The sequence below is a fragment of the Orycteropus afer genome, unplaced genomic scaffold (assembly GCF_000298275.1).
Source record: "Orycteropus afer afer isolate SDZICR_OR568_19922 unplaced genomic scaffold, OryAfe1.0 scaffold00004, whole genome shotgun sequence".
In the NCBI taxonomy this organism is placed as follows: Eukaryota; Metazoa; Chordata; class Mammalia; order Tubulidentata; family Orycteropodidae; genus Orycteropus; species Orycteropus afer.
The window spans coordinates 16,601,582-16,614,523 of NW_006921591.1; the positions used below are offsets into that span (position 1 = coordinate 16,601,582).

General features: G+C 37.8%; 1 protein-coding gene across 1 annotated transcript in view; it reads left to right on the forward strand.

Annotated features, from left to right (window-relative positions):
• Positions 1-12,942, forward strand: part of PTPN4 (protein tyrosine phosphatase non-receptor type 4) — a 304,196-nt gene that overhangs the window by 239,003 nt on the left and 52,251 nt on the right. Inside the window, exons 16-17 of the mRNA XM_007937829.2 lie at positions 4,967-5,050; positions 5,143-5,199. Of these exons, the coding sequence (XP_007936020.1) occupies positions 4,967-5,050; positions 5,143-5,199 (141 nt within the window). The remainder of the gene's footprint in view (positions 1-4,966; positions 5,051-5,142; positions 5,200-12,942) is intronic.

Below are 12,942 nucleotides of genomic sequence, written 5' to 3' on the forward strand. Positions count from 1 at the left end.
CAGTGTTTCGTTCTGCTGTGCATGGGGTCGCTATGAGTCGGAAACGACTCGACGGCACTTAACAACAACATAACACCAACCTTATATATGGTCATGGGTGTATTCTTTTTTGCCTAGACATCCCTGATCATTCAGCCTGTCTACCTATCTATTTACCTGTAAATTAATGTTTTTTATCACTGATAATGTAGTATTATGTATGTACTAGTGTTTATCTTTGTTGTCTATACCTCTTATGCACCTCTCTGTACCTTCCTTTCCCTTAGTGTTATTGTGTTGGTGCCTCAGTTTGGCATATTGCCTTTCCCTTCACCCAAATTAATACTTATCTCTTCCCTATCTAGCAATTTTCCTTTCCCTCCCCTCACCTTCTATCCCTCATAACTGAGGAATTTTTTTTTATCATAATTTATAAAATGCTTTATGCTCAAGAAGCTAAGTTCTTAAAAATTTATGTTGATTTCTATCTTACAAAACATAACCCCCATTTCTAGAATAAATGCTGGTAATTCATTTAGTGCTGATAACTTTACTATATAATTCACTTAGAGCAGAGATTTTATAATTTTCATTGACCTTTAGAAATTGAGTACATGAACACTCCCTTGGAGTATGTAAACACAGCTCTGATGGCGTAATGCCTAAGGCATCTGACTGCTAACCAGAAGGCTGGCAATTTAAACCCACCAGCCATTCCTCAGAAGGAAGATTAGGCGATCTACTTCTGTAGAGATACCACCTCAGAAACCCAAGGAGGGGTCACTATGAGTCAAATCGACTGAACAGCAGTGAGTTTAGTTTTTCGTTTTTTTTTTTTTTTTAGTTTTGTTCCACACAGTGCATTTATGAATTATTTTGGTACTTTGGCTTCAGAGAATATTCATTGCTTTCTCAAGTAGATACAAATAAAACAAAAGTGAGATTGTCAGTAAAGTTTGAGGCTATACTGTGTTCATTAAGAAGTATAAATATAGACAGAAATTTGGGAATATTTCAGGATAGAAAGTTAAAGGGACATTAGGAATAAAATAAGACACTGAGAAAGGGGAATCCACAACAGGTATTGGCAGCATGTGATATGAGAAGTTTGTGCTGGCCACTGCAGTCTTAGCCCTCTCATTTCTCTACCAGTGGCCCGCTCATGTTGTCCAAAGTTGAAGATCAATTCTGTTCTCCCACAGTCATTGTTTTTCCAGCACAGACACCTCAAAAACAGTTCAGAATCTTCACCAACAATGAATGACAACATTAGTGCTACAGTGTGGTAATTAATTGTTTTGTATCTTGTCTCATTCATGCATATTCATCATTATTGAGCTTTTACTGTGTGACAGAGACTTTGGTAGATAGTGAAATACAAAGACAAATAACACATTGTCCCAACTGTTACATAATTTATACTCAGTATGTATTTATTTACTGAAAAATTACTTATTGAGTAACCTGCTATGTGCCATGTGCCATGTGCCATGCATTGTTTTAGACTCTGGGTATATAACTGAATAAGAGAGAAAAAAATATCCCTGCCTTCAAGGAACTTATATTCTGGGGATAAAAGTGAAACAAACAGTAAATAAATGTATATCATATTAGTATAAAAGCTAAGGAGAAAAATAAACCAAGAAGAGACCTAGGGAATTTCAGAAGTAGAGTGTTAGAATTTTACATAGTGTGAGCTAGGAATGAACTTAGTGATATCCCATGTAGATATCTAGTGGAAGAGCAGCAGGTAAAGCTGATTGACATCATCAGGAAATAGGAAGAGAGTCAGTAAGACTAGAGCAAAAGGAGCAAAGGAGAAGGAGACAGGTAAAGGAGAGGGAGGGCCAGATAATAAGAGCTTTCTATTGTTAAGGATTTTGTTTTTTTAACCTTCAGTAAGATAGGAACCAAATGAACATACTTGAGAAGAGAAGTAGCATGTTTTAAGTTTTAACAATATCACTCTGGCTGCTGTACTGAAAATTAATTGAAAGCAGGGAAGAAATAGAGTACTGGTTGTGAGGTATTACAGTATTACGAGAAAAAAAAAAAAAAACTTTAAAAAAATAACCCAAACCCATTGCCATTCTTGGATCAGGGTGCTAGCAGTGAAAGAATGAGAAATGGCTGTTGTCTGGATATATTTTTAAAGTAGGGCTAGCATAATATGCTGAGAGATTGGATGTAGAATATTAGAGGAAGAGAGAAATCAAAGATAACTACAAGGTTTTTGTCAAAAAACCCAAAAGAGTAACTTGCTATTTACTGAGATGTGACAGTCTATAGGTAACCTTCTAGGGTGATATATCAGGAACTCAGTTTGAGATATGCTAAGTGTTAGGTTATTGTTGCCATTAAGTTGATTATGACTAACAGTGACCCCGTGTGTGCAGAGTAGAACTGCTCCATAGGGTTTCTAAGGCTGTGACTGTTCAGAACCAGATCACCAGGCTTGTCTTCCAAGGTACCTCTGGATGGGTTTAAACCACCAACTTCTCAGCTAGTAGTCAAGTGCCTAACCATTTACACCACCCAGGAACTTCCAGACACTTTTTAGGAATCCATTTGAAAATGAAGACAGTTGGATGTATGATTCTTGGGAAATTTTTTTCCCCTAAGCCCACATTATCTTTGCCCTAATTCCTTTGGGAAGCAACGGGGAGGGGGGTGATCCCACGTTGTTTTCTATCCCAGAAAGTTTGTTACAGGAACTTTCCTCAGTTGGTTGACATTTCCTAGGTAAGCTAGAAATAGCTTGGTTGTTTTAACACTTTTTGTCTGGCCCTGGGTTGCAGTCTGCCCTTAGATTGGTCTGTTTTACACACTTCGTAGAAATTGGTTGATTTACTTTTCAAATAGTGATTTGAAAATTCACCCAATAGTATTGAGTGACTTGCAGTCCACTGAGAGGATTGGTCAGCCTGTGGTCCTGCTGGGAGAGTCATGCCTTGAAATTGACAAGGAGTTTGCTGATGTAAGCAGCCAGTTCCACAGAAGATTTAGAGAGAAGAGGTGATGAGGAAACTACAAGACCAAAAAGAGCCTGGAGCAAAGCAGTTTGGTCCCAGGGTTCCTGCAAGAGGAACTTCCTGTAAGACCTATAATGTGAGTCGAGAGCTGTGATACTGAAGACAGCAAAAGCCTGGAAAGGAACCCAGTGGTAGACAGCCAGCAGTAAGTAGTTATGAACTGGGCCAGTTAGCAGTGGGAGGCCAAAGACAGAGGGCCCATGCATGTTCAAGAGAGGTCTGCAAGCACAGCTGAGAGGGATCTGCTCTGCTGGCAGCTGAGCTGGTCTGGTTGGAAGTTATCCTGGACTAAAGAAGGATGGGGTGCTTTCTGTTTCAGGGAAGCCTTTACAAACCTCTCCTGTGTGCTTCCTAATTCTGATCCTGAGTCGTTCCTGTTACTTCCAGGTTGATCTTGATTCCAAGTTGTAGCCTTTTACTTCCCTAATAACCGACAGTTTGTGAGTATGGTCTGTGAATTCTGTGTGGTCATTGCAATGAATTAACGAATGCAGCAGAGACGGAGAGAATGTCATGGGGGGCGCCTAGAGTCAGAAATGGATAAATAAATAAATAGTAAATAAATAAATGGATAAATAAATAAATGGCGATATGTCTGACATCTGCCTCATAGGAACCAGCTTTGTGCTGATCCCAATTCTTATCCCTCAGGAATTTTGGTGAGGTTACACCTCTCCTCAGAAACCATTAATGAACATGCTAAGTGAAAGAAGCCAGTCACAGGAAGACCATATATTGTATGATTCCATTTATATGAACTATCCAGAATAATGAAATCTAGACAGAAAGTAGATAATGGTTGATTAGGACTGTGGAGTTTGAGAGATTAAAAAAAAAAAAACTCACTGCCATCAAGTTGATTCCAACTCACAGCGACTCCCATTGGGTTTCCGAGGCTATAAATCTTTGCAGAAATAGGTCACTCCATCTGCCTTCCATGCAGAAGCTGGTGAGTTTGAACCACTGACTTTCTGATTAGCAGCCAAATATCCACTGTGCCATCAGAGCACCTTTGAGATTATTGAGGGATAATGGTGACTGACTATTAATGGGTACAAGGAGCTCTGGTGGCAAAGTACCTAAAGCATTCGACTGCTGCCAGAAGGTTGGTGGTTCAAACCCGTCAGCCACTCCACAGAAGAACCACAGGGCAGTTTACTTCCATAAAGATTTACCACCTCAGAAATCCAATGAGGGTCACTATGAGTTGAAATTAACTTGATGGCCATGGTTTGGTTTTTGGTTTTTTACTAATGGGTACAGATTTTCTTTTTGGGGTGATGAAAATGTTCTAAAATTTATTGTAGTAATGGTTAATACCTCTGACTATAGTAAAAAAAAAAAAAAATTGAATTGTACCTTTTGAATAGGTGAATTGTATAGAATGTGAATTATATCTCAATAAAACTATTTAGAAAAAAGATCACACATTTGAAGCTGAGGGAGCACATGTCAGTTCATATAGCACCTGTGAAAGTTTGATATATGTTGAGCTTTGAGCCAACTTCTAAGGATGTAAAACAAGAAAACCAAACCCATCAAGTCGATTCCAAATCATAAAGACTCTCATTGGGTTTCTGAGGCAATAAATCTTTATGGAAGTAGATTGCCCCACCTTCCTTCCATGGAATGGCTGATGGGTTTGAACCACCAACCTTCTGGTTAGTAGTCAAATGCCTTAGGTACTGCACCATATAGCAATTAATAAAGACACTTTCTTCCTCTAAGCACTTACGGTCTAGCATGTAGTGGAAAGAAGGCATGAGAAAATATATCTAGTTGACATAATACAAGTTATTCTTCAAGAAAATTTACTTTCCTGAACTATTTCTATTGAAATTATGATTTCATATGTATCATAGATAGTATCAGCATCTGAAAAGTATGCTTTGTGTGTATCTGTAGGACTGATTATAAATGAAGAAAATTACATTATTTCTTTTTGTCTTCTTAAGCCTAATGGTGGTGTTCCGCATGATAATCTTGTTCTAATCAGAATGAAACCTGATGAAAATGGAAGATTTGGATTCAATGTGAAGGTAATCTAGAATTTACGTTACATTCAGTTTTTTAAATTAAGAGTCTTATTTGGTAATATTTGAATAAATGCTCAACTTGCTCTATTTTAAAGGGAGGATATGATCAGAAGATGCCTGTGATTGTATCCCGAGTAGCACCAGGAACACCTGTAAGTTATCAAAAATTTGCAATTAACTCGTATTGTCAATAATTACTTGTTATATTATTTTTATTAAATAAAGGAAGAAATTTAATCATTTCTTTTAGTTTTATCAAATATTGTTGGCTAAGTCTCTTAAATTTCTGTGAAGTTAGTTTTTACTGGTTCTCTGTAAGAGCTATGTTTTTACAAAGAACATACATGATTTTCGATGCTTTTAAAGTATAATAGATCTTATCAAAATAACCCTTTAAACAACAAAATGTGGACAAATAGTTCATTTTTGTTTGTTACGTTTGTTTGCTTATTAGGTCTTCATTTAGAATAGTTCCCGTGAAGACACTTTTTAAAACTTCTTTTTTATGAACAAAAGTAAGCAGTTTAATATTCAAAATATACAAAGAATTCCCACAATTCAATACAAGGAGACAAATCTCCCTTAAAAAAAGAAAGAAGATGGGCAGAGGATCTAAGTAGACATTTCTCAAAAGACTATATACTAATGTCAAATAAGCTGAAAAAAACATGGCCAACATTATTAGCCATTAGGGAAATGCAAATCACAACCACAATGAGATATCACTTCACACACATTAAAATGGCTATTATCAGAAAGCAATAAAGTGTTGGAGAAGATGTTGAATAATTGAAACCCTCCTTCATTGCTGATGGGAATATAAAATGGGCAGCCATTTTGGCTGTTCCCCAAAAAGTTAACATAGAAATTACCTTGTGAGCCAATTCCACTCCTAGGTATATACCCAAAATAATTTAAAACAGCAACTCAAACAGATATTTGTACACCGAAGTTCACTGCAGCTTTATTCACAGTAGTCAAAAGGTAAGAACAACCCGATACCCATGAACAAATGAAAGGATAAACAAAATGTGATACATCCATACATAGAATATTACTCACTCGTAAAGAGAAATTTTTCCTTTTTGTCAGATAGAACTGTCGTTGTTCTTAGGTCCCGTGGAGTTGGCTCCAACTCATAGCAAACCCGGGTACCATAGAACAAAACACTGCCCAATCCTGTGCCAGTCTCACAATCCTTGCTATACCTGAGCCCATCATTGCAGCCACTGTGTCAGTCCATCTCCATGAGGGCTTTCCCCTTTTTCGCTGACTCTCCACTTTACCAAGCATAATATCCCTTCTGACAACATGACTGAAGTAAGTGAAACGAAGACTGGCCATTCTCGCTTCCAAGGAGCACTCCAGCTGTGCGCTTCTTCCAGAACAAATTTGTTCAATCTTTTGGCAGTCCGTGATGCTTTCAGTGTTCTTCGCTGACACCACAACTCAAAAGCATCGACTCTTCTTTGGTCTTCCTTGTTCATTGTCCAGCTCTCACATGCATATGAAGTGATTGAAAATACATGGCTTGGGTTAGGCACACCTTAGTCTTCAAGGAGACATCTTTGCTCTTAAGCACTTGAAAGAGGTCTTTTGCAGCAGATTTGCCCAGTGCGGTATGTCATCTGACGTCTTGACTGCTGCTTCCATTGGTGTTCATTGTAGAATCAAGCAATATGAAATCTTTAACAACTTCAGTCTTTTCTCCATTTATTATAATGCTGCTTATTGGTCCAGTTGAGGATTTTCATTTTCTTTATGTTGAGGTGTAATCCATGCTGCACACTGAAGTCTTTAATCTTCATCAGTAGGTGCTTCAAGTCAAACTCACTTTCAGCAAGCAAAATTGTGTCATCTGCATATTGCAGGTTGTTAATAAGTCTTCCTCTAATCTTGATGCCGTGTTCTTCTTCATAGTCCAGCTTCTCAGATTATTAGTTCTGCATACAAATTGAATAAGTATGGTGAAAGGATACAACCCTGACACACTCCCCATCTGATTTTAAACCATGCGGTATGCCTTTGTTCTGTTTGAACGACAGCCTCCTGGTCTGATGAACACAAGCAAGTGTTGTGGAATTCCATTCTTCTCAATGTTATCCATAATTTGTTATGATCCACACAGTCAAATGCCTTTGCATAGTCAATATAACACAACTAAACATCTTTCAGTATTCTTTGCTCTGAGCCAAGATCTATCTGATATCAGCAATGATATCTTTCATTCCACGTCCTCTTCTGAATCCAGCTTGCATTTTTGAAAGTTCTCTGTCACTATGCTACTGTAACCATTTTTCAGTTATCTTCAGCAAGATAATTCTGTGATATCAATGATATTGTTAGATAATTTCCACACTTTTGTGGGATCACCTTTCTTTGGAATGGGTACAAATAAGGATCTTTTCCGGTCATTTGGCCAGGTAGCTTTCTTCCAAATTTCTTGGCATAGACAAGTGAGTGCTTCCAGCGGGGCATCCGTTTGTTGAAACATCTCAATGAGTATTCCATCAATTCCTGGAGCATTGTTCTTTGCCAGTTCTTTCAGCGTAGCTTCAACTTCTTCCTTCAGCACCATTGGTTCTTGATCATATGCGACCTCCTGAAGTGGATGAAGATCTTTTTGGTACAGTAACTCTGTGTATTCCTTCCATCTTCTTTTGAAGTTTCCTGCATCATTCAATATTTTGCCAATAGAATCTTTCAATATTATAACTCAAGGCTTGAATTTTTCTTCAGTTCTTCCAGCTTGAGAAGTGCCAAGCGTGTTCTTCCCTTTGAGTTTTCTAACTCCAGGTCTTTGCACATTTCATTATAATAATTGCCTTTGTCTTCTTGAACTGCTTTTTGAAATCTTCGATTCAGCTCTTTTGTCTTGTCATTTCTTCCATTTGCTTTAGCTACTCTCCGTTCAAGGGCAAAGTTCAGAGTCTCTTCTGACATTTCATTTTGGTCTTTTCTTCCTTTCCTGTCTTTTTAATGACCTTTTGCTTTCTTCATGGATGATGTCCTTGATGTCATACACAATTCTTCTGGTTTTCGGTTATCGGTATTCAATGCATCAACTCTGTTCTTTAGATGGTGTCTAAATTCAGGAGGGATATAATCAAGGTCATATTTTGGCTCTTGTGGACTTGTTTTAATTGTCTTTAACTTCAACTTGAAATTGCATTTGAGCAACTGATGGTCTGTTCCACCGTCAGCTCCTAACCTTGTTTTGGCTGAAGATATTGAAGTTCTCTGTTGCCTCTCTTCACAGATATAGTCAATCTGATGCCTGTGTGCTCTGTCTGGTGAAGTCCATGTGTATAGCCATCATTTGTGTTGTTGAAAAAAGGTATTTGCAGTGAATAAGTTGTTGGTCTTGCAAAATTCTGTCATGCAATCTCCAATATTATTTCTATCACCAACGCCTTATTTTCCAGCTACTGGTGATTCTTCTTTTTTTCTAACTTTTGCATACCAATCACTAGTGATAATAAACATATCTTGTTTGCATGTTCTATCAATTTCAGACTGCAGAAGCTGGTAAAAATCCTCAATTTCCTCATCTTTGGCTTTGGTGATTGGTGCATAAATTTGAATAATAGTAGTATTAACTGGTCTTCCTTTTAGGCATATGGGTATTATCCTATTACTGAAAGCATTATACTTCAAGATAGATCTTGAAACACTCTGTGACTGTGAATGCTATGCCATTCCTCTTCAATTTGTCATTCCTGGCATAGTAGATGTTCTGGTTAGCTAGTGCTGCTCTGACAAGAATACACCACAGATGGGATAGCCTTAACAAACAGGAGTTATTCTTACAATTTGGAGGCTTTAAGTCCAAGTTCAAAGTGCCAGGCTCTAGGGGCTGGGTGAAACCCCCTCAACCTTGGGGTCCAGCTCTGCCTCCTGCTCCTGGCCCACTGGAGCTAGAGGCGTTTCTTCACTCAGACAGCTGCTGGCTGCTGAGGCTGAAAAGATTCAAGGTTGACAAGTGAAAAGGCACAGTCCCGATGTTACCAAACCACACGGCAGGCCATTAACTTAAGTCCATTGTAAGTCCCAAGGTTGGCAGAGCATAGCAGGCTGCTGAGCAATGACATGGCTACATGCAGGGTCCAAGCATGCCAGAGGATAGAGACCATTCTCAAAGCTTCTCCTTATATATAGGAAGCAGACCACATACCCAAAGTCAGCCACTCAGATGCTCATAGTAGATTCCACCATGGAGTTGATTACCAGTCTCATCATGGGGAATACTACATCCAACTGCCCAGCCACTCAACCAGGCCTAGCCAAGTTGACACACAAACATAACCACCACAGTAGATCATGTGTTTGTCTGATTCATAATAGCGAAAAATTGACATCTTCCAATTTTCCTAGATTCATACTTCGTACATTCCATGTTCTGATTATTAATAGATGTTTGCAGCTGTTTCTTCTCATGTTGAGTCATGCCATATCAGCAAATGGAGATCCCAAAAACTTTATTCCATCCACATCATTAAGGTCAACTCTACTCTGAGGTGGCAGCTTTTTCCCATTCATGTTTTGAGTGCCTCCAAACCTGAGGGGCTCATCTACCAGCACTATATCGGACAGTATATCAGGGCTGTTGATAAAGTTCTCCAATAATATATCAGAAAGTGTTTCACTGCTATTCATAAGGTTTTCACTGCTCAGTTCTTCGACCGTGGATGGCCTCCCTTCCTTCTTTTGAGTCTCTTAGTCTGGAAGCTCTGCTAAAACCTATCCACTCTGGATGACCCTGCTGATATTTACTATACCAGTGGCATAGCCTCCAGCCTCATAGCAGCATACAAGCCACCACAGTATGACAAACTGACAGATGAGTGCTGGCAGGTAGAACTATGTTCCATAAATATTGGCTGAATTTTTAATAAATTAAAACAATAGGAATTTATCATTTTTATATTATTAACCTATAGAAGACCATAGTCTTCATGTTGGAAACTATGTTTTAATCATTGGAAGGAAATAAAAGGGACAACAGTTTACAATATTATAATGTTTTTATATTGGACACCTTCTAAAATAGATAAAATAATTCTTAATTAATGCTTTTCTTCCTATCTTATAATCTTTGAGCTAATGTCTGTTCCTCAACCAAATTCATATACAGTTGAACTAGACTTTCCTGACCAGAGTAAAATGCAAATAAAAATTGTACCTGACAAGAGACAAAATAAGTGTAAGACAATTCCCTTTAATGGAAATGTTTTTGTTTTTGTTTTTGTTTTTGTTTTTTTAAAAAATCTCTTTACATTATTTTATGTTGGTTAGTATGATGCCTTATTAGCCTAAATCTCTGAACTGAAAATAAAAAGATTAGGTTCAAGCTTAAGTAAACACATCAGTGGATGTATGCCAGGTATAGTAAGAGAAACTCGGCTTTCCTCTCCCTAACACCTGAACTTTCTCCTGTTTTCCACTATCTACACTAACTACAAAGTAAGGTAAGAGATAGGTACAGCCCAAACCCATGACATTTCTCCTAGTATCATTGAGTGGTTGATGTCTGACTGCTTTTCAGATAATAACAAAAACTTGGGACCCAATTGGTGAACAAAAGCATCACCCTGCTGGTATACAAAAGGAGTATATGAATATCTGTGGTCTACTTCAGTACAGAAAATGAAAGAAGCAGCCAGAGAAAATTATCATAACCTTATATTTTAATTTTCTGGATGTTCAAGCTTTGGATTCAATTATTTTATCTTCATAACAGCTCTGAAATAATCAGGGTAGATACTTGCTCCATTTTCAGAGATTCGGGTGTTTAACATCATACAGTCTGTAGGAGCAGAGAAAGAACTTGTCTCTAGACTAGTGCTCTTTCCACTAATGATAATACCTTGTTGGATTTTATTTTGCTTTGTTTATAATGAATTTGAGTTGCTGTGCTTTCATTTTCTCATGCCTTTACCATAGGATGTTCTTTTAGTGTAAGGTCCAACCCCATTATTTTCTTCTCTCTGGACAATTTATCCTTCAAACTTGACTCCCATATGTTCCCATTGCTGTGTTCTCAGGACACACTATAATATTTCTATTATTTCTTTCATATCTTTTCCCTTAATTATTTGTCTGTTTTCTTGATAATTTATAAACAGTCTTTGCTTTGCACAGTGGTACAGGACCATCCAAGCTGAAACTGTGCAAAGTCGTCTGGATACTAATAGGAAAATTGTGATTGTTCTCATCACTTTAAAATTTTTTGTCAAAACATTAAAAACTCTCTTATTGCCTGTTCTATAAAAATAGTAAAACAAATAATGATTGTTGTTGTTATTACATGCCATCGAGTCAAACTGACTCATAGCGACTCCTCCTTGGGTTTTCAAGGTAGTATCACTACAGAAGTAGATTGCCCAACCCTTGTTCCGAATAATGATTTGTTGTTGTTGTGTGCTATCAAGTTGGACCCGACTCATAGCGACCCCTCCTTGGGTTTCTGAGGCAGTATCACTACAGAAGTAGATTGCCCCATCTTCCTTCTGAGGATTTAGTATACTGTAATTCAAAACATTAGAAACACTGAGAATTTTACTTCTTTGTAGAAAACTTGTTTGAGCAGTGTTTGCCTCCTTTTCATCAGGTAACTTAAAATACAGAATGAGCCTCTTACCTAAGTTTAGATCGACTTCCAAGTTTTTAATCCTTTGCACTTTCAATGTTGTGAAATTATCCGAGAGTTTCTTTAATGAGAAGTTTTTTGTCAGTATATTATGTTGATAAGTTCATCTTCATTAAATTCTTAAACCTCAACAGTGTCAGCATTTCCATAGTCAGCTGTTTATTCTATACCTCCACTTATTTTCAATTCAAATTTCATTATCACTTTTTGTTTCTTTGCTGTTTTTTTGTTTGTTTGCTTTTGCCACTTTCCTCTGTAAATTATACATTTTCATATGGATGTGTCTCTGAGAGCCAAAGAGACAACTACATATTTTGCTATTTGTGCATAAATTGCATAACAGATGTACAATGGCTAGTCACTAGAAGACATTGTAAGAAATGATGTGATTGGAAGCTGATCATGTGTGTATTACTTGCATAATGATTTGTGGACTTAAGAGCTAGCAGCAAAGTTTGTACTTCACGCAGTTATTCACAATTATTATAATAACTGAAATTTGAACTGTGTTGTTAGGGGTCTGGTTTTCTTTTTTCTTTTAATTTTGGGGCTCTTTCATTGGGTGCATAGCTACTTATTATGGTTATGTCCTCTTGTTCAGTCAATCCTTTTATCATTATATAATGTCCTTCCTTGTATCTTATGGTAGTCTTTGTCTTTTTTTTTTTTTTCATTTTGATTTGGGTGAAGATTTACAGAGCAATTCACTTTCCATACAGCAGTTCACATATACTTTGTCTCATGTCATTGACCACAGTTTACCACAATGCAACAGCTCCCACTTCCTCCCCATAGTTACCTCTTCCCAATGTCCACCCCTCCATACTCTCCTGCCCCCTGAGCTGTCTCCCTGTGCATAAACAGCCCTTCCTTCTCCCATGATTGTACTCTCCAGGGTGTGTGACTACTTGAGGTAAATGTTTAACTCACATGCCTGTACTTTGTTTGCCTGGAAATCACAGGTGTGGGTTCAATTCCAGACCTGAAGGGCATCTACGGGCCATAGTCTCAGTGGTTTCACCAGCCTGTATCAGACCAGCAAACCTGGTCCCCACCTTTTTTCTTTTTCTTGCCTCCAACTGATTTTGAGTTTTGTTCCACATTGTTCTCTCTATCCAGGATCTCCTACATCCCTTCCAAGTGGATGACAATGGTAGCTGGGCACCATCTAGTTTTTCTGGTCTCATAGTTGTATAGGTTGCAGATTGGATGGTGTACCAGTCACTAGGACTGATTGTTTCCATTA